General features: G+C 42.2%; 1 protein-coding gene across 1 annotated transcript in view; it reads left to right on the top strand.

Annotated features, from left to right (window-relative positions):
- The window catches only part of cdc27 (cell division cycle 27), a 148,018-nt gene that overhangs the window by 91,869 nt on the left and 33,136 nt on the right, over positions 1-23,013 (top strand). Inside the window, exons 7-11 of the mRNA XM_043675341.1 lie at positions 4,132-4,349; positions 5,712-5,826; positions 9,700-9,815; positions 11,196-11,304; positions 20,560-20,767. Of these exons, the coding sequence (XP_043531276.1) occupies positions 4,132-4,349; positions 5,712-5,826; positions 9,700-9,815; positions 11,196-11,304; positions 20,560-20,767 (766 nt within the window). The remainder of the gene's footprint in view (positions 1-4,131; positions 4,350-5,711; positions 5,827-9,699; positions 9,816-11,195; positions 11,305-20,559; positions 20,768-23,013) is intronic.

Below are 23,013 nucleotides of genomic sequence, written 5' to 3'. Positions count from 1 at the left end.
CTCCCACCCTAAGATAAAGACTTTGGCTATTCACCCTATCCTCATGTTTTTATAAATCTCTAGAAGGTCAGCTGTTAGCCTCTGACATTGCAGGGAAAATGTCCCAGCAATATCCTAATAAATCTCTTCTGCACCGTCTCAAGTTTAACAACAGCCTTCCAATAGAAGCATGACCAGAATTGTCCACACCATCCTAAAAGTGGCCTCCCCATGTCCTATACAACCACAATATGACATCCCAACTCCTATGCACTGAGCAGTAAAGGCAAGTTTGCCAAACGACTACTTCACTATCCTATCTACCTACGACTCCACTTTCAAGAAACTATGAACCTATACTCCAAGGTGTCTCTGTTCAGCAGCTCTCACTAGGACCTTACCATTAAGTGTATAAGTCCTGCTAAGATTTGCTTTCCCAAAATGCAGCACCTCTCATTTATCTAGATTAAACTCCATCCGCCACTTCTTAGCCCATTGGCCCATTTGGTCAAGATCCTGTTGTAATTTGAGGTAACCATCTTTGCTATTCACTAAACCTCCAATGTTGATGTCATCTGCAAATGTACTAACTATATACCTGTTATGCTCACATCCAAATCATTGATATAAATGACAAAAGGTAGACGACCCAGCACCGATCCACTCCACTGGTCACAGGCCTCCAGTCTGAAAAGCAACCCTCCACCACCACCACCCTCTGTCTTCTACCTTTGAGTCAGTTCTGTATCCAAATGTCTAGTTCTCCCTGTATTCATGAGAATTAAACTTTCTAACCAGTCTCCCATTGGGAACCTTGTCGAGTGCCTTGCTGAAGTCCATATAGATCATGTCCACCCCTCTGTCCTCATCAGTCCTCTTTGTTACTTCTTCAAAAGACTCAATCAAGTTTGTGAGACGTGATTTCCCACGCACAAAGCCATGATGACGATCCCTGATCAGTCCTTGCCTTTCTAAATACACGTACATCCTGTCCCTCAGGATTCCCTCCAACAACTTGCCCACCACCGACGTCAAGTTCACTGGTCTATAGTTCGCTGGCTTATCCTTACCACCCTACTTAAACAGTGGCACTGCATTGGCCAAAGTGCTGGTGAATTTAATGTAACATTTGATCCAGCAGCTAGCAGTACCTGGGTTGCTACAAAACAAAAAGTTCAAATTTGGCCAATCAGTTTAAATCATGCCCCAAGATACTAAATTCCAATCAAGCTTGAATTTGTCTGAATATTGTCAAAATCCCAATGAAACTATCCGATGCTTTGGGGTATAGACAAATTGTAAAGTTGGGGGAGAACTGCCAAGCTACCACCATATGCAGACTGCCTGTAGAATAGCTATCTTAAAGGGACCTTATTCTAGCAGCGACCTATGACACAGAAACCTGAGGAAGATACAAAGAGAAGATTCTGCAACTGGCTGGTTTTGAAATTTGAATTTCTTGGTAAATGTTAATCGGGAGTATTATCAGACCAGTATTGTAGAAGGAAAGTTTTTTAAAAAAAATAGTTTCGAGAAAGGAGTTGTAAATAGTTTTTAGTTAATATTCTATGTTACACTTAAAAAAAAACAAAGTTCTTAAATTTGTTTTAAACTTTAGTGACTTTTGGGATAGTTCTTGGCCTCTCAAATTTTAACAGATTACAGCACGGGTTAAATCATTTCTGTGCTGCAGGTTTAAATTAGCAGACAAGATTTACACTGTGTCGTAACACTATGAACCTGCACTTTTAAGGTCGCTTTGTTCCGCAACACTCCCAGGACCTTACCGTTATATATTTACCTCTGCCTTCATTTTCACATTGATCTAAATTAAAGTCTATCTGCCAATCCTTGGCCCATTTAGCCTATCTGATCAATGTCCTGTTGAAGGAAGACATGAATAGCCTGCTAGAAATGATGAGGAACACACTATTTCGTGAGAGAAAGGAACTTGAGTAAGTCTGTACTTGTAGAGTAGTCGTGTTGGAGAAATGGATGGGATTGAAGGCAGATGGGTTCTTAAGGCCCTGATCATGTCCATTTCAGAGTAGTTAACTAAGTGGTCCTAGAAATAGTCAATGCCTTGGTGGTCATATTCCAAAATTCTTTAGACTCTGGAACAGTTCTGACAGATTGGAGGGTAGCTAATGTAACCCCACTATTTTAAAAGGAAGGTAGAGAGAAAACTGGTAATTAGAAACCAGTGAGTCTGAACTGAGTAGTGGAGAAGATGCTCTGTTATCAGGAGCACTGAGAATGCAGTGGTGGAATCAGACACAGTCAGCATGGATTTACAAAAGAGAAATGCTCGACAAATATATTGATAATCTTCAAGGATGCAACTAGTAGAGTTGATTAGACGGGTTGGTGGATGTGGTTTATTGGGACTTTCAGCAGGCTTTTGCTGAAGTCTCACAAAAGAGGTTAATGTATAATGTTAAAGGTCATGGCTTTAGGGGTAGTGTATTGCAATGGATAGCAAATTGGTAAACCGACAGGAAACAAAGTCGGAATAAATGGATCTTTTGTATGAGGAGATGTTGAGTTAGTTAGGATTGTATTCACTGCATTAAAGAAAGATAGGTGTGGTGGTTCTTACAGAAATCTGTAAAATTTTGAAAGGACTAGACCGGTTGGATACAAGAAGGATACTCCATGATGGGGACATCCAGAACCAGGGTTGATAGTTTAAGATAACAGGTAATGCAGAATACTGGGCTAATGGCAAGATTCTTGGTAGTGTAGATGAACAGAGCGATCTCTGTGTCCATGTACATAGATCCCTGAAAGTTGCCACCCAGATTGATAGGGTTATTAAGAAGGCCTGTGGTGTGTTAGCTTTTATTGATAGAGGGATTGAGTTTTGGAACCATGAGGTCATGCTGCAGCTGCACAAAACTCTGGTGCGGCCACATTTGGAGTGTTGCTTCAGTTCTAGTCAGTGCATGATAGGAAAGATGTGGAAGCAGAGAAGATTTAGTAGGATGTTGCCTGGTATGGAGGGAAGGTCTTATGAGGAAAGGCTGAGGGACTTGAGGCTGTTTTCATCAGTGAGAAGAAGGTTGAAAGGTGACTTAATTGAAGCATATAAGATAATCCGAGGGTTAGATAAGTTGGACAGTGTGAGTCTTTTTCCTCGGATGGTGATGGCTAACATGAGGGGACATAGCTTTAAATTGAGAGGTGATAGATACAGGACAGCTGTCAGAGGTAGTTTCTTTACTCAGTATTAAGGGCATGGAACGCACCGCCTGCAACAGTAATAGACTCACCGACATTAAAGGCATTTAAATGGTCTTTGGATAGGCATATGGACGAGAATGGAATAGTGTAGGATAGATGGGTTTCAGATTGGTTTCACAGGTCGAAGGGCCTTGTACTGTGCTGCAATACTCTATGTAAATGTTTTAGGACTAAGATGAGATGAAATGTCTTTACCCAGAGCCGACTGAGCCTGTCGAGTTTGCTGCCACAAAAAGTAGTTGAGACCAAAATATTCTGTTTTGAAGAGCGGAGGAGAGAAAGCTCTTTGAGCTGAAGGGATCAAGGATCTGATGAGGGAGTGGTGAGGAGCAGAACAGGAATGAAGGTACTGAGTTGGAGAATCAGCTGTGATCATATTGAATGATGGAGCTGGCTTGGGCGGTGAAATGACCTCCTCCTAAATTCTGATTTTTTTTGCATAAGTTGGGACGAACAGTAGATGCTAGCCAACCAGCAGGGCCCATGACCCATGAGTGAATGGAAAAAGATACTGTTTTGTCAGGTGTGCCTTGCTAATTGGAGTAGTGCTGAAGTTTCTTTTTTACTGTCCTTTTTCCATGACCTCAATTACTTTCAACTGGCACCACTTTAGATATGTAATGAAAAAACTCTGCAAATGCTCTGCCTTCTCAGTATGCTGGAAGGCCTCTTAAATAACAGTAGAGCAGTCGAGCATGTTGAGCATCTTTACTGCATGTTGATATATGTAGGGACCATGTGCTGTGTCCTTCTGGCTCCAAGGCCCTTCAATTCCTATCTGAAAACGTGTGATTTCCCCACAACCAGTTGATCTAAATTCTGTTCACTGCATGCTTCAAAGCTGGGTATTGGCTTATAAAGCTTGAAATTTGATGTAGTCTTCAAGTTTTTTCCTGTTTTGTTTTGTAGGAATTAAACAGATTAAACCTTGAATCCTCTGCCAATTCAAAATATTCCTCAATGATGTCTGATTCGTCGGTATCTTTAATTGATCCATCTGTGATTTCTCCTGATTCTGTGCCTCTTGGTTCTGGATCCTCAATATTGGCCAAACAGCTTGTAAATAAACCCAAGTCTGGAAGGAGTTTGCTTGGCGGTCCTGCTGCTCTGAGTCCCCTAACGCCAAGGTAATTCTTATTGTTTTTATCAAAACCAAGCTTTGTGTTTGTTAAATCTTAAAAAAAGAAACCTGGAAGAACTGAAGATGCTGTAAATCAGAAACAAAAACTGAAATTGCTGGAAAAGCTCAGCAGCAGGTCTGGCAGCATCTATGGTGAGAAATCATAGTTAATGTTTTGGGTACAGTGACCCTTCCTCAGAGCTCAATTCCTCAGTTCTGAGGAAGGGTCACTGGACTTGAAGTGTTAACTCTGATTTCTCTCCACAGCTGCTGCCAGATCTGCTCAGCGTTCCAGCAATTTCTGTATCGGTTAATTCTTGTTGCCTTACTCTAGCTGTATTGTTTTTTCATGTTAGTGACTTGGAGGAATAATATGCAAGTTTCCTGGCAGCTGCATGCCCATTTGGCCAGAGAAACATTCACTTTTTGGATCTTTGGTCGTAATGCACCCAATGAATCACTTAATTTCTCCTTTTGTTTCTTGTATCTCAATAACCAGAACAGTCCTATTTTAGTTCTGCAATCTGACTGGATTCAGAAGAAATCTTGCATGGAGCTTTGCAATAATGAAACAGTGAGGGGAAGAAAAGAACATTTCTGGAATTTTAATCACAGCATTAACTGCATTCCTTTGGTTTATTTTCAGTGTGGTAGGCTCAGGAACGTCTATCCCTGGGTTCTGCATTCCAAATCCATTTCTGTTGATTTTTGTTCTTGGTTCTCAACCTTCTTGCTCCTTGGAAATCTAATGAAGGAACAAACCTGCAATCTGATAGTCTGCATACTCTAAGCGTAAAGATTAATTATGTTTTTATATCTGGTCGTTTTAATCATAGAATCACTACAGTGTGGAAACAGGCCATTTGGCCCAACAAGTCCACACTGACCCTCCGAAGAATGACCCACTCAGACTCATTCCCCTACCCTTTTACTCTACATTTCCCCTTATTAATGCATCTAACCTACACATCCCTGAATGCGATGGGCAATTTAGTATGGCCAATTCACCTAACCTGCACATCTTTGGACTGTGGGAGGAAACCGGAGCCCTCGGAGGAAGCCCACACAAACATGGGGAGAATGTGTAAACTCCACACAGTTGCCCAAGGCTGGACCCAAACCCGGGTCCCTGGCGGTGTGAGGCAGTAGTGCTAACCACTAAACTATTGTGCCACAAGCTTTTCAACTCAGTGGAGGTTTCAAGTGTTAAACCAACCAAATACTCGTGAAGTTCATGGCTGTGAATGGAATGAGTGGGTGTGGTCTGTAGAAAGTTAAACTTAGACTGACATACTGGCTGTTGCAACCTAGGAGGGATTTAGCACTTGTGAAACTGTATACAACTAAATGGACTAACTATATTTTTCAGTTTTGGAGTTTTGCCTCTGGAGACACCAAGCCCTGGTGATGGTTCCTTTTTGCCAAATTATACGAATTCTTCTTCTGTAATTGATTCATCTTCTACAGGAGGCCCCACCAAGAAGGTAAGGCATATTTTTTTCTTAAAAGAAGAGTTTTGGATCATAAAGGGGAGAGAAGATTTGAATAGCTGACAAGATTAGGTTCTGTGCACTTAGGCCGGAACTGGAAAAGTTAGAATGGGGGCAATTGTTTGAATGTAAATCCATATCTGACATGTGGGAGTTTTTTAAAAGCCAGTTGACCAGAGTTTGGGACCATGTTCCTGTGAGGATAAAAGATAAGTGTGACAAGATTCAGGAACCTTGGAAGACTAGGGATGCTGTATGTTTAGAGCACAGAGTCACATAACATGGAAGCAGACCCTTTGGTCCGACAGTCCATGCCAAATATGTTCCCAACCAAACTAGTCCCACCTGCCTGCCTTTGGCCCATATTTCTCCAAATCGTTCCTATTTGTGAACTTATTCAAACATCTTTTAATTGTCGTATTTGTACCTGCACCTATCACTTCCTCTCATGGTTCATTTCATACACAAACCACTCTCGCTGTCCTTTTTTAAATCATTTCCTCTCACCGTAAAAATATGCCCCCTAGTTCTGAACTCAACCACCCGAGGGAAAAGATCCTGGTCATTCACCTTATCTGTGCCTCTCATGATTTTATAAACTCCATTAAGGTCATCCCGCAACCTCCTAAACTCTAATGAAAAGAAGTCTCAGCCTATCCAGTCTATTTTAATATCTCAAACCTTACATTCCTGGCTACATTCTGGTAATTTTTTTCTGAACCCTCTTCAGTTTAGTCATGTCCTTCCTGCAACAGGGTGACCAGATCTGCACAGTACTCCAGAAGAGGCCTCACCCATGTCCTGTATAACCTCAACATGATGTCCCAACTCCATATACTGAAAGGTTTGAGCAATGAACACAAGTGTGCTCGGAACCACCTTAATCACCCTGTCTACCTGTGATACAACTTTCAAAGAATTATGTACCTGAACCCCCAAGGGTCTCTGTTATACAACATTACACAAGGCCTATCTATTAATTGTATAAGTCCTGTCCTTGTTTCTATTGTCAAAATGCAAATACATTTATCCAATAAAACTCCATCTGACAATCCTCCACCCATTGATCCAATTGATCAAGATGCCATTGTACTGTAAGATAAATTTGTTCGTTGTCCACTTGACCACCAGTTTTGATGTCATCTGCAAACTTGCTAACCATGCCTTGTATATTTTCATAGAACATTACAGCGCAGTACAGGCCCTTTGGCTCTCAATGTTGTGCTGACCTGTGGAACCAATTTGAATCCCTTCTATCCTATGCTATCCTTCTCTCACAAAATTTTTATATAAATGACAGACGAAAGTGGACCCAGTACCAATCCCTGATGAACACTGCTGGTCATCCATCTCCAGTCTGAAAAACAACCCTCCACCACTACCCTCTGTCTCCTCCTGTAAAACCAATTTTGTATATAATTGGTCTGCTCAGCCTGAATCTCATGTGATCTGACTTTGCTAATTAGTCTTGTTAAAGGCTTTATTGAAGTCGAACTAAACAGTGTCTACTGCTCTGCCCTCATCAGTCTGTTTTGAGTTTCTTAGTGAAGTAATCAATGAAATTTGTGAGACAGCGTTCATGTGCACAAAAGCATGCTGACTTTCCCTAACCATTCCTTGCCCCTCCAAATGCATGTAAATCCCATCTTTCAGAATCACCTCCAATAACTTAGCCACCACCGATATCACACTCCTGGATCTCTCATTTCCAGGCTGCTGCTTAGAGCCTTTCTTAAATAAAGCACAACATTAGTCATGATGCAGTCCTCTGGTACTTCACCCATGTTTATAGATGATACAGATATTTCTGCTAGGGTTGCTGAAATTTCCTCCCTAACTCACCACAATATCCCGGGATACACTTGATCAGGTCCTGGAGATTTATCCACCTTTATATTTTCTAAGACCTCTAGCACATCCTCTCCTGTAATGTGAACTGTTTTCAAAACATCTACATTTATTTCCCAGAGTCCACTCACCCCATTTCTTTCTTCACAGCGAGGGAAGCGGGAAGTGTGGCAGGCAAATTATAAAGGAAAAGAAAGCAAATGCATCATTTCAGAAACAAAAATCAAACCAGGCCCTGGAGTATAAAAGTAGCAGAAAAGAACTTAAATCAGAAATTAGGAGAGTGAGAGGGACCATGAATTGTACTTGGCAAGTCAGATTAAGGAGAATCCCAAAATAGTTTATATGTATATTAGAAGCTGGAGGGTAGCTTCACTCAAGGACCAAAGAGGACGTTTGTGTGTGGAGCCAGAGGAAGTGGGTGTGGAAGTGGGTAATGTGCTTTGTAGTGTTATTCACCAAGGAGAAAGACCTCAATTATTCGAAGTTTAGAGAGGGGTTTGTTGATACTCTTAAGGCATCCTTTCTGAAGTATGATGCTCTTGCTCTCAAGGGAGTGCAGCAAAGATTTACCAGGCTGACTGCAGAGATGGTGGGAGGAGATTGCTGCGGCCTTGACATAGACCTTTGTATCCTCTTGAACCACAGATGTGAGCCCAGAAGATTTGGGAATACCCAATGTTGTTCCTTTTGTTTTAAGAAGGCCAGCAGAGATAATCCAGGAAATTGTAGGCTGATGCGCCCGATGTAAGGGGATATAGATCAGGTGGAAAGTTGGGAAGAAAAATGATAAATAGAGTTCAATCCAGACTTGTGAGAGATGATGCATTTTAGGAGGTCAAATGCAAGAAAGTACTGCAAATGGCCAGACGCTTTAGGGCATTGATGCACAGAGATTTTTGCAGTACAAGTCTATAGCTCAAAGTGACGACGCAAGTGGATAGGGTAAAGAAGGTGAACGTCCTGCTTGCTTTTTATTGGTCAGGGCATTGCATATCAAGTTAACCAAGTCATGTTGCAGCTGTATTAGACTTTGATCAGGCCACATTTGGAGTACTGTGCAAAGTTCTGGTCATTACACAGTAGACAGGATGTGGAGGTCTTGGAGAAGGTGCAGAACAGGTTGACCAAGATGCTGCCTGGATTGGAGTGTACTAGCTATGAGGAGAGGTTGGACAAACTTGGATTGTTTTCGCTAGAGTACTGGAGGCTGAAGAGCGAAGTGTATGAAATAATACGGGGCCTGAATAGGGTGGATAGTCAGTCGTCTTCACAGGATGGAAATGTCAAATATAAGAATCATACGTTTAAGGTGAGGGGGGGAAGCTTATGCGAAGATTTGAAGCTCGGGTGCTCGTTGTTGTGGTTCTGTTCGCCGAGCTGGGAATTTGTGTTGCAGATGTTTCGTCCCCTGTCTAGGTGATATTCTCAGTGCTTGGGAACCTCCTGTGAAGCACTTCTGTGATGTTTCCTCCGGCATTTATAGTGATTTGTACCTGCCGCTTCCGGTTGTCAGTTCCAGCTGTCCGCTGCAGTGGCCGGTATATTGGGTCCAGGTCGATGTGCTTATTGATTGAATCTGTGGATGAGTGCCATGCCCCTAGGAATTCCCTGGCTGTTCTCTGTTTGGCTTGTCCTATAATAGTAGTGTTGTCCCAGTCGAATTCATGTTGCTTGTCATCTGCGTGTGGGGAAGATTTAAACGAGATGTGCGAGGCAGGTTTCTTATACAGAGGGTGGTAGGTGCCTGGAACGTGCTGCCAGGGTACTTGGTACCACTGTTAGTGAGGCATTTAGACAATGATGTGAAAAGGCAGGTAATAGAGGGATACTGACCATGTGGATGCAGCTGACATTAGTTGAGAATAACATCATGACATGAACATGGTGGGCTGAAGGGTCTGTTCCTATACTCTAAACGTTCTATTTTTAGTGGAATGTTGTAAGGCAGATTGGCATTGGCAAATATTAAGTAATTAGCACAATTATTTCCTGTTGTTGTCTCCTGCCTAAACCAAGTCTGTAGCACGAATAACTCAAGGTGGAACCAAGTCAGTTTTTACACAAAGTGGAAACAGCCGAGATGTAACTCCAACTCCACTGACTCAGTCACAGACGTCAGGTCCACAGACCAGGTAGGAGACCAGTTTTGCTCTTCTGTCCATTTTCATTCTTGAATGTGTATCTAGTAGATGTGGATTGAAAAGCAGGGAGTTGAACTGAGGTCAGAGTCATCAGTGATCTGTGAGAGTATAGTGCAAAAGACTTTCATTAGATTCGATTCCCTACAGCATGGAAACAGGCCCTTCGACCCCACAAGTCCACACCGACCTTCCGAAGAGTAACTCACCCAGACCCATTTCACTCTGACTAATGCACCTAACACTATGGGGCAATTTAGCATGGCCAGTTCACCTAACCTGTACATCTTCGGACTGGGAAAAAACCGGAGCACCCAGAGGTGACCCATCCAAACATGTGGAGTTTGCATATTCTCCCTGCAGACAGTTGCCCGAGGCTGGAATCAAACCTGGGTTCCTGGTGCTGTGAGGCAGCAGTGCTAACCACTGAGCCACCCTGCCGCCCTAACCAGAAGGGCTGAATAGGTTCCTGTTTTTGTGATGTAAGAGTTACAAAACTGGACTCCTGTCCAGCCTATCTATCGTGGAACTGAGCAATGCGGAAAGGCCAGTAATAACTCAATATCACAACCCCATGGTCCTGGCCAAAAAAACATACACTGCTTCACTTGGAGTGAAGGTGACCAGTGAATTTGACCTCCTAAAGCATCTTGTGCTTTCTGATGTGCAGGTTTAGGTTCAGATTGGGTTATTCATGGAGTACGGCAAATTGACACTTGTCTTTAGCATTGACTGAGCTATGCATAACAGACCGGAAACAACAGACTTGGTGAATTTACTTAAATCATAAACCCAACCTACTTCCTTTTGAATTTCATTTGCTCTCCTGGGCTTGTTTCAGTAAAATTAATTATGAGTGCAAAGTAGAGCAGAATAGGACAGAATAGGGAAGGGTTACAATTTAGAGGACTGCGAGAAAACAGCTCATGTATGTAGAGTTAGAATGGGACATGACAGTTGGTGGGGAGAAAGATGATCTGCAGGCAGGGATGGGGAGAGTGAGCAGTGTGTGAATAGACCTTGGATAGAAAAGCAATGTTTACTCTGAGATCTGCAGGAATATGATGATATACTGCACATTCAATTCAACAGTGTATTCACACCTTTTGACAGTTCACAAACATGTAAAACATAAGAAGCCGATGAACAATCGAGTGCTTATCAAGAGTTGAAATGTGAAATGTTTTTTTCAAAATTTGTAGAATTTTAATACCCAAACAGTGCCTGTTCTGCTGTTGGAATCAAATGTTTCAGGCTGTGGGGCTGGACTGTACTTATTATAATCAAATAACTGAGAGTTGATCTTGCCCAAAACACGGAGCTGTGAAGCCTGCATAAAATAACTGATTTTTCTGTCATGATCTTGTTGTTCAGTGCAACGCAGGTACTGTTTCCAACCAGCACAGTTCCCACAAATGCACCTGGTAATGCACCACCCCGAAGAAGTTCCAGACTCTTTACAAGTGCCAGTTCAACTACAAAGGTAACTGGCTTTATTGTCATATTTACTTCAGATTGTACAAACTATTCCGCTGATTCTTGCCCTTTGCAGTATTCAGTTCTATTCTTCTAATAGAATAGAATCTCGACAGTGTGAAAGCAGGCCATTTGGCCCAACAAGTCCACACCAACCCTCCGAAGAGTAACCCACTCAGACCCATTCCCCTACCCTATTACTCTACATTTACCCCTGACTAATGCACCTAACCGACACATCCCTGACTACAATGGACAATCTAGCATGGCCAGTTTACCTAACCTGCACATCTTGGGATTGTGGGAGGAAACTGGAGCACCTGGAGGAAACCCATGCTTCAGACAGTCACCCGAGGCTGGAATCAAACACTGGTCTCTGGCACTGCGAGGCAGCAACGCTCACCACTGAGCCACTGTGCTGTAATGTTTGCACTCAAAAGAAATAGAATATAAAACATTACAGCAAAGTGCAGGCCCTTTGGACCTCTGTTGTGCCAACATGTGAAACTAATCTGAAACCCATCTAACCTCCACTATTCCATTCTCATCAATATGCTGATCCAATGATCATTTAATTGCCCTTAAAGGTGGCAAGTGTACTACTGTTGCAGGTAATGTGTTCCACATCCCTACTACTCTGAGTAGGGAAACTACCTCTGACATCTGTCCTCTTTCTATCACCCCTCAGTTTAAAGCTATGTTGCCACGTGCTAGCTATCGCCATCTGAGGGAAAAGGCTCTTACTGTCCTCTCTATCTAACTCTCTGATTTTCTTTTAGGTCTCAATTAAGTCACCTATCAACTTCTCTCTAATGAAAACAGCCTCAAGTCCCTCAGCCTTTCCTCATAAGATCTTCCCTCCATACCAGGCAACATCCTAGTAAATCTTCTCTGCATCCTTTCCAATGCTTCTATATCCTTCCTATAATGCGGTGACCAGAACTGTATGCAATACTCCAAGTGTGGCCACACCAGAGGTTTATACAGCTGCAGCATGACCTCCTAGTTCCAAAACTCAATCCCTCGACCAATAAAAGCAAACATACCATATGCCGTCTCAACAATCCTATCAACCTGGGTGGCAATTTTCAAGGGTCTGTGTACCTGGATGCTGAGACTTCTGTTTATCTGCACGACTGAGAATCTTACCATTCGCCCAGTACTCTGCATTCCTGTTACTCCTTCCAAAGTGAATCACCACACACTTTACGCATTAAACTCCATTTGCCACCTCTCAGCCAGGCTCTGCAGCCTATCTATGTTCCTCTGTAACCTACAACATCCTTCGTCACTATCCACAACTCTACTGACCTTAATTCTTTACGCAGAGAGTGGTAAGGGCGTGGAATGCCCTCCCTGCTAATGTAGTCAACTCAGCCACATTAGGGAGATTTAGATAAGCACATAGTTGATTTTGGGATAATGTAGGGGGACGAGCTAAGAATAGTTCACAGGTCGGCGCAACATCGAGGGCCGAAGGGCCTGTTCTGCACTGTATTATTCTCTATTCTATGTTGTCCGCAAATTTACTAACCCATCCTTCTATGCCTCGTCCAGGTAATTTAGAAAAATGACAAACAACAGTGCACCCAAAACAGCTCCTTGTGGTACACCACGAATAACTGAACTCCGGGGTGAACATTTCCCATTAACCAGCCCCTTCTGTCGTCTTTCAGATAGCCAATTTCTGATCCAAACCGCTAAATCACCCTCTATTCCGTGCCTCCGTATTTTGTGCAATAGCCAACCTTACCAAACACTTTACTGAAATCCATATACACCACATCAACCGCTTTTCCCTTCTCTAGCTGTTTGGTCACCTTCTCAAAGAACTCAATATGGTTTGTGAGGCACAACCTACCCTTCACAAAACCACGTTGACTATTCCTCATCACATTATTCCTTTGTGGATGATTATAAATCATAGAACATAGAAGAATACAGCGCAGTACAGGCCCTTTGGCCCTCGATGTTGCGCCGATCCAAGCCCACCTAACCTATACTAACCCACTATCCTCCATATACCTATCCAATGCCCGCTTAAATGCCCATAAAGAGGGAGAGTCCACCACTGCTAACCTTACAGCCTGTTTTATACTGTATTTCAATGTCCTTCCTACCGAAGTGCATCACCTCACACTGCTCTGCATTAATCCTCATCTGCCATAAACCTGAAAACTACACCAATGTGTCACTGTCCTGTTGGAGTTCCACACTGTCCATCACAAACATTATAATTCTTCCAGGTTTAGTATCTGCATATTTTGAAATTGTCCTACAGTCACACACCACACAGAAATACCGATTCAGTATCCGACCATTAGCCCCGTACCCCATCTTTTTGTTATTCTTCCCAAAGTGAGTCACCTCACACTTAGCTACATTGTATTCCATTTGCCACCTTTCTGCCCAGCTCTGCAGCTTCTCTATATCCTGCTGTAACCTGCCATATGCTTCCTCACTGTCAACAACTCCTCCGACTTTCGTATCATCCGCAAACTTGCTTACCCAACCTTCTAACCCCTCTTCCAGGTCATTTATAAAAATGACAAACAGCAATGGTCCCAAAACAGATCCTTGCGGAACACCGCTAGTGACGGCACTCCATGAAGAAACTTTGCCATCAACTACTACCCTCTGTTTTCTTCCATCCAGCCAATTCCTAATCCGAACCTCCAACTCACCCTCTATGCCATATCTCCGTATTTTCTGCAGTAGCCTACCATGGGGAACCTTATCAAACGCCTTACTAAAATCCATATATACCACATCTACCGCTTTCCCCTCATCAACCTCCTTCGTCACCTATCTCTTATACCTTTTCAACCCTTTCCCCACAACCGATGTAAGACTCACTGGTCTATAATTACCAGGGTTGTCTCTCCTCCCCTTTTTGAACAAGGGAACGACATTTGCTATCCTCCAGTCTTCTGGTACTATTCCTGTCGACAATGACGACATAAAGATCAAAACCCAAGGGTTTGCAGTCTTCTCCCTGGCTTCCCAGAGAATCCTAGGATAAATCCCATCTGGCCCAGGGGGCATTTCTATTTTTGCCCTTTCCAGAATTGCTAACACCGCCTCCTTGTGAACCTCAATCCCATCTCATCCAGTATCTCCGTATTCTTCTCGACCACATTCTTTTTCTAGTGTGAATGCTGATGAAAAGTATTCATTTAGCACTTCCCCTATCTCATTTGACTCCATGCACAACTTCACACTACTGTCTTTGATTGGCCCCTAATCTTACTCAAGTCATTCTTTTCTTCCTGATAGTTCTATTTGCCAACAACTTCTCATGTCCCCTCCTGGCTCCTCTTGGCTCTCTCTTGAGGTGTTTCCTGTGTTAACTTATAACCCAAGTACCCTAACTGAGTCTTCACCTCACAACCTAACATAAGCCACCTCCTTCCTCTTGACAAGAGATTTAGTAAACCATGGCTCCTTTGCTCGACAACTTATGTGCCCCACAGGCACATAATTATCAAGGACTCGCAGTAGCTGGCCCTTGAATGAGCTCCACATTTCCATTGTGCCCATCCCCTGCAGTTTCCTTACCCATCCTATGCATCCTAGATCTTGCCTCATCACATCACAATTGCCTTTCCCCTAGCTGTATATCTTACTATGTGGTACATACCTATCCCTTTCCATCACCTAAAGTAAACATAACCGAATTGTAGTCACTATCATCAAGTTTTCACCTCCCACCAAATTTAACACTTGGCAGGGTTCATTACTCTGTGCCAAATGCAATGTGGCCTTGCCCTTTGTTGGCCTGTTTACATACTGTATCAGGAAACCCTCCTGCACACATTGAACAAAAACTGACGCACCTAAACTACTTCAACTATAGTATTCCCAGTCAATATTTGCAAAGTTAAACCCCCCCCCAAAAAAAACTCTGTCACTCTCACTCTTATCGAGGATCATCTTTGCTATCCTATCCTCTACATCTCTGGAACTATTCGGAGGCCTACACAATCAGACTTCTGTAGATGCTGGAAATGTGAACATGAAAAGTTAGCAACGATACAGCACAGGAATGAGCCCTTCGGCTCATTGTGTCTGCGCCGATCATAATGCCATTCTAAACTAGTCCCATCTGCCTGCTTGTGGTCCATATGCCTATATTCCCTGCGTGTTCATGTGTCTCTCCAAGTGCCTTTTAAATGTTGGTATTGTGTCTATTTCCACCACCTTCCCTGGCAGCACTCCAGCACCAGCACCCTGCGTTTTTTTTTTAAAAAAAACTTGCTTTAGCATGATTCCTTTAAACTTTCTCCCTCTCATCTTAAAACTATGCCTGATAACTCATATACTCCAATCTAGGAAGCATCATGGTAAATCTCTTCTGCACCCTCTCCATGTCCTCGCAGTGTTGTGACCAGAACTGCAAATAATACTCTGTGTGGCCTGACTAAAGTCACATGTGTAACATGGCGTCTGATCCTTTAAACTTTCTCCCTCTCATCTTAAAACTATGCCTGATAGCTCATATACTCCAATCTAGGAAGCATTATGGTAAATCTCTTCTGCACCCTCTCCATGTCCTCGCAGTGTTGTGACCAGAACTGCAAATAATACTGTGTGGCCTGACTAAAGTCACATGTGTAACATGGCGTCTGAACCTTTGTTTAGTGTCCCGACTGATGTATGTCGTCTTTCCCACCTTATCTACTTGTGTTGCCACTTCCACTGTAGTCCTATATCCCAAAGTCCTTTTGATATCCATGATCCGAAAGGTCTGGCCATCTTCTATTTGACCTCCCAAAAAACATCACCTTGCACTTGCCTGAATGGATCCAACTGATCTCTATCCTGCTGTACCCTTTGGCAACCTTCCTCACTGTCCACAACTCCACCAATTTTCACATCTCTGCAACCTACTAATCAGACCACCTGCATTTTCATGCTCATAATTTGTGTATATATCCCAGCACTGATCGTTGCGGAATACCATTGGTCGTAGGCCTCCAATCAGAAAAGCGAGCCTACACAACTACTCTCCGTCTTCTATGAGCAATCCAATTTAATTTTCAACTTACCAACTCACCATGAATCCCAAATGACTTCAAGTTCAGAAGATTACGTCCATGTAGATAATATGCACTTCCCTACCCTCATTAATCATCATCTTCAAACAACTTAATCAAGTTTGAGACCAGACCTCCCCTCCATGAAGCCTTTCTGACTGTCCCTAACAAGTCCATTGTTAATCCTGTCCCTAAGAATCTTCTCGAATAATGTTTCTGCCAGTGATGTAAGGCTCACTGGCCTATAATAATCTGGATTATTCCTCCTTAAAGGAACAACAATGATTATTGTCAAGAAAAGGAAACAGCTTGCTTCAGCACGTCAGGCAGCATAGTTTGAGATAGTGATTGTTCATATTCTTGTGACCCTTGACCCTTTTTCACAAATCATGCCTCAGACACTGCTTGCAGGATCATATCTTGTGTTCTCATCCTTCTGAGTAAATAAATGCGATGTCTTTTCTAGACTCATTCTCTAATCTAGACTTTACCGCTTGTTACCAACTCAACCAGAGGCAAAAATTTCCAATTTTTTATTGGAATCTATATGACTGTGTTAACTTTGATAATCGTAATGTGAAATAACTCTTCATTTCTGGAATTTTCATGGTTTCAAGTACTCTTCCAATGCCCTGAATATTCCTACTGTCATGAGGTGTCAAAAATTGCAAGTGATTCTTTGGATATGTCTTTTTCTAGCGTTTTGTACAAATTTGGTGTTACTGTTCAGCAGAGCTGCTTTGCACAGAACAATGAATTTCTCTTTGTGGTCTTTTTCTGTCTACATTCATAAAGATCTATGTATCTGTACCCTTAGATTTTCTGCTGCAGTCTATTATGGTTGTTATGCCCAGATAACCTTCCATTTTTTAAAATTGTTGGTACCGCAGCTTGCACAACATTAAATTGAAACAACTAGATATATCTTTGCCTGTCTGTTTTTTCACCATTTTCAAAAATAAACTTTGTTCTGGACTAATTCCATTCAACTGCATTTCAGAATACCTAGCATTTCCCTCTCAACCACCCCACAATTCTTTCCCAATTGTCTTTCCTGGATTTCTGCATCAAATATAAACATTATAATTTGGAACAGAAGTCGGCCATTTGAGCCTTGGGGCCTTTTCTGCCATTCAATAACATAATGGTCAATCTGGTTTGAATTCAGAATTCCATATTCCCTTTAATCCTTGATTTACATTGATCCTCTTGCCCAACAAAAAATTGATCTACCTCCACATTTAAATGCTCAGTGACTTCACCTCTATTGTTTTCTGAAGCAGATTTTCCAAAATTGGACCAGTGTCTGAGAGATAAAATCCACTCAACCTGGCTGAGTGCAGTTCTAGCAATACCCAAGAGGTTCAGCACCATCCGAGCTGAAGCAGCCTGCTTAATTTGACCACATCCGCAAATCTTGACTCACTCCACCACCATTATAGTGAGCAGCAGTCTGTTATCCTTAAACAGCATTCCAAACCTAAAACTACCTCCATCAAAAGGAAAAGGGTCATAGGGCATGAAAAAAGGTCCTTTGGCCCAACTTGTCCATGTCAACTAGGTTTCCTAAAATAAATTAGTCCCATTTGCCTGCATTTAGCCCATATCACTTGACAGCTTTCCTATCCATGTAGCTGTCCAAATGTCTTTTAAATGATGTAATTGTACTTGCCTGTACCGACTTCCTCTGGCAGGCCATTCCATATATGCGTGAAAAAGTTTCCCTCTGGTCTCTCTTTAAATCATTCCTCTGTCACATTAAATCCATGCCATCTAACTTTGGACTCCCCTTCCTAGTGAAAAGACCTTTTACTCTTCACCTTATCTATGCCTCTCATGACCATTACAAACCTCTAAGAAGTCACCTCTCAGCCTCCTGCATACCAAAGGGAAAACATTTCAGCCTCTCCTTATAACTCAAACTTCCTAACACGCTTGTAAATCTTTTTTGCATCCTATCCAGCTCAGTGAATCCTCTGTAAAGCAGAGAAACCAGAATTGCATGCAATACTTCAAATCTGGCTTTACCAATGTTTTGTACAACAGTAACATGCTATCCCAACTCCTGTTCAGTGTTCTGACCAATGAGGCCAGAACTGCCAAACATTTTCTTCATCCTGTCTACCTGTGACGCCACTTTAAAGGAACAATGTAAATGCACCACTTGATTTCTCGGTTCAACAACACTTGCCAGGGCCCTGGCACTAACTGCGTAAACCCTGCCCTGGTTCGTCTAACCAAGATGCAACACCTTGTATTCATCTAAATTAAACTCCATCTGCCATTCCTCAGTCCACCGCCCCAATTGATGGAGATTCTGTTGTATCCTTAGATAACATCCTTCAATGTCCACTGTAAACCATCAATTTTGGTGACATCTGCAAACTTATTAACCATGCTTTCTATACTCTCATCCAAATCTTTCATATGAACTATGAACAACAGTGGACCCGCACTGATCCTTGTAGCACATCATTGGCAGCACAGGCCTCCAGTCTGAAAAACAACCTTTTACCACTGCCCTCTGTTTTCTACCAATTTTGTATCCAGTTGTCTAGCTCTCCTTGGATCCCAGGTGATCTAACCTTGCTAAAAAGGCTACAAAGGCTTCTTGTCGAAACCCTTGCCAAAGTCGATATCGACAATGGACTACAGCAGTTCAGGACGGCAGCATACCACTGCCTTCTCAAGTACAACTAGGAGTGGGCAATAAATTAACAGCCAAGTCCCACAAGTGAATTAGAGAAAAAAACTAATAACCCCAAATTTTAAAATAGTTCTGGACTCATCCACAAGGGACAACATTCTTTTGATGTCTACTTTAAGACCATTCATGGTCTTAGAAACATAAATTGAATCACCCTTCATTTCTTATGAAGTCTGTCCATTCCTTTCTAGTAAGACAGTCTTACTAGATGTTAACTGTTGAATTAATTTATTTAATTTGAGCCATTTGACCTGTCTGACATTTTGTAAATATTTGACATTTCAATCACTATTGTCACGATGTCCTTGTGAATGCTTAGAAGCAGTAGTCCCTTTAAATGTTAACTGTTCCCTTCTAGTCCTTCGATGTTCTCACTCATCTGATTCTTCTCTTGTCCTTGACAAAGATATTGAAACGCTCTGCCTCGTTTAACGCTTTGTATTTGTAACTGTCAGACTTTGTCTTTTGCTAGTGACTGCTCTTCCATGCATTTGTGTTTTCAGACCACTTCAACTACATCCTTTTAGGGTCTGTCAAGTTAATTCCTCTCCTCATCATCCCACAGCTTTTTTTTTGTGTTTATCTATTTAGGTGTATTAATCTACACTTGCTAATTTGAGGTACAAATATTCCAAGTTAAACATAGTGCTTTTAAAAATGATCCAGTTCTCTACTGAATTATTGAGCTACGTGCCTCTACAACCTTTAATTTAGTTTTGGAGTGTCCTCAATTTCTTATATCACTATTAAAACAGGATCATTGATGCCTCTGAATCCCATATCATGTTAAATTTAATAAAAGAAATTTGAGGCATTTGGCCTATCTCACAAGTGACTCATGTGGTATATAAATTTCAGTACCAGTGTGATGCTTGACCTGCAGGCTGTGTCCCCGAAAGACTAGCGAATCATAACAAACAATAAATCCCTTCAGCAATTTGCAAAAGCAAGATACTGCCCGAACCCTCCCAATTCGCACTTTCAAAACTCAACAGTATCTTCTGCTGGATGTGATTCCATGGTGGGGCAGTGTTTGCGAAACCATCCTAAGTGTGTGATTAATTATGGTGGCTGCATTAGTAGGGTTGTCAGTCGGGCCTATAGTGTGACTCACCTGTGTGTACTAAAAGTGCACATGTACATACAACAGGGTTCTGTTCTTTATACACAGAACGTAGACACACCATGGCTGTTTCAGCTCAACAAAATAGGTGACAGCTATTCTTCGGCTAATTTCTTGGAGCAGTGATTTAACCAATCAATCTGCCTGGTTTGAAATTCTCCCATGGAAATGCTAGTATTAGAGTCCACTTGCCAGCTCATGCTCTCGTACAGAATAAATGTTTTCCCTTTCCTTTCGTAATTCTTATGAATTGTCTGAGTGCAAAACAAAAGCTGTTTTTAGCAATACTCTGCCTCAAGTGTTTACATTTGAATACTGTAGAAGTCCTTGTGCTGATTAAGTTGCTGATATTCTTAAGCTGCCTATGTGCTCAGTTGTGTACATGTTTTCAAATAGGAGAACAGTAAAAAGCTGAAGATGAAGTTTCCACCTAAAATTCCGAACAGGAAGCCAAAAAACAAAACAAGTAAAGGAGGCATAACACAGCCAAACCTCAATGACAGTCTAGAGATTAGCAAACTGGATTCTTCAGTCATTTCTGAAGGCAAAGTCTCCTCTGTCACACCTCAAGTACAGGCCTTTAATATACAGAAAGCAGCTGCAGGTGAGTGCCATGTATCTGAAATCAACTTGTAATGGGTTGGCTCAATTTGTCTTCACAGACTAAAAATACTTTGTTATATATAGTAATTCTGTGACCTTCTATCTTTTAGAGATACTGTTGAGATTTATAATTTTCTAGCTTTGGTATTTGTGTAACATGGCACCAGCAGTTTAATTTATCTGGAATAAAATGTTTTCCTTTTATTTTCCCCAAATCAACATGTCATTACCTTAAGAGTCTCCAAGGTTTTTACTCTTCTAGTCTGTAGTTTCTTTCCCCTTTAAGTTTGTACTCTGATCCCTTGCTGTGGAATATTTCATAAATGTTTGTTACATTCCAGGACCTCTTTGATCATGTAATTTATGTGAGCCATTGACATCAGAATGTTTCACTTAGTTGTATCACAACTATGCTCAATCCTGGCCTCCCATGAATCCTCACCGCCTTTTGCAGCAGCAGGAATCCTGGTTGACTGGTTTCTTTTCCCCTTTCCCAAAAGGCCCGGTGGTGATACCAAATACTCTTGTATCAACTGACTCTCAGCAGTTACAAACTCCTTCACATCCCACTTATCAAGGAAAATCACTGCATAATCTTCTCACATAAGTTTGTGTTTGAGTTGTTTTTGTTGGTTTTATGCTATTACCCAACGTAAAGATGGTTATTCCTACTGTAGGATGTAAACTTTTCATTTCCCAGTTGCAACTTGTCTCACTTATCTATTGTCTTGCTGCTATGCATTAGTCATTGAATCTTAAAGTTTCAGCACAAGGGAAGGACATTCAGCCCATGTCCACACTGGTCAACCCAGACCTTCTCAGTCATCTTCCTTTTGAAATATGAGGAGCCCAGATTGCTCCAGTATATCCACAGAATTCAAACCCGTGATACTTGGAGCTTCTCTGTACTGTCTCCTTTGCTTGTCTACCTGCTGTTTTGGTGAGACAAATGATACCCAATTCTCAAACCAAGTCTAAGTCCACAGGTGTCAGTGTTTGAGCCCTTGCTAATTGTTGTTTATATAAATGAGCTGAAAATGTGTTGCTGGAAAAGCGCAGCAGGTCAGGCAGCATCCAAGGAACAGGAGAATCGACGTTTCAGGCATTCCTGAAGAAGGGCTTATGCCCGAAATGTCGATTCTCCTGTTCCTTGGATGCTGCCTGACCTGCTGTGCTTTTCCAGCAACGCATTTTCAGGTATAAGATCCACCCCTCAGTCTCCTATGCTCTAAAGAAAGAAGTCCTAGCTTGTTCTGCATTCTTTCCAGTTCAGTAACATCCTTCCTATAGCAGGGTGACCAAAACTGAACACAATATTCCAAGTGCAGCATCACCAATGTCCAGTACAACTGCAACATAATTTCCCAACTTCTGTACTCAATGCCCTAACTAATGAAGGCCAGTATGCCAAAAGACACCTTCACTGCCTTATCTATCTCTGACACCATTTTCAGAGAACTGTGCACTTGAACTCCAAGGTTCCTCTTACACGACACTCCTTGTGAGCTCCTACCATGAAACTCTAACCTTGATTTGACTTTCCAAAATGCAAGGCCTCACACTTAATTACATTAAACTCCATTTGCAATTTCTCTGCCCACTTCCCCAGCTGATCAAGGTCCTGCTGCAATTTCTGATAACCTTCCTCAGTGGTCACGATACTGCTCATTTTAATGTCATCAGCAAACTTTATTAATCATGCCTTGTACATTCTCATCCAAATCATTGATATAGATAACAAACAACAATGGGCCCAGCACTGACCCTGAGGCACTCCACTAGTCACAGGCCTCCAGTCTAACAAGCATCTCCCACTATTAACCTCTACTTCCCACCATTAAGCCATTTGTGTATCCAATTTGCCAGATTCCCCTAGATTCCATGCGAGCTGAAAATGTGTTGCTGGAAAAGCGCAGCAGGTCAGGCAGCATCCAAGGAACAGGAGAATCGACGTTTCGGGCATAAGTCCTTCTTCAGGAATGAGGAAAGTGTGTCCAGCAGGCTAAGATAAAAGGTAGGGAGGAGGGACTTGGGGGAGGGGTTTTGGAAATGCGATAGGTGGAGAGAAGTCAAGGTGAGGGTGATAGGCCGGAGTGGAGTGGGGGCAGAGGGGTCAGGAAGAAGATTGCAGGTTAGGAAGGCTTGACCTGCTGCGCTTTTCAGCAACACATTTTCAGCCCCTCCCTCGTTGGACTATCCACATACTGTTTCAAAAAATCCTCCTGGTCATAACAAACTACTTGCCTC

Source organism: Chiloscyllium plagiosum, chromosome 33, assembly GCF_004010195.1.
Source record: "Chiloscyllium plagiosum isolate BGI_BamShark_2017 chromosome 33, ASM401019v2, whole genome shotgun sequence".
Lineage (NCBI taxonomy): Eukaryota > Metazoa > Chordata > Chondrichthyes > Orectolobiformes > Hemiscylliidae > Chiloscyllium > Chiloscyllium plagiosum.
This window is presented reverse-complemented; position numbering and strand designations above follow the sequence as displayed.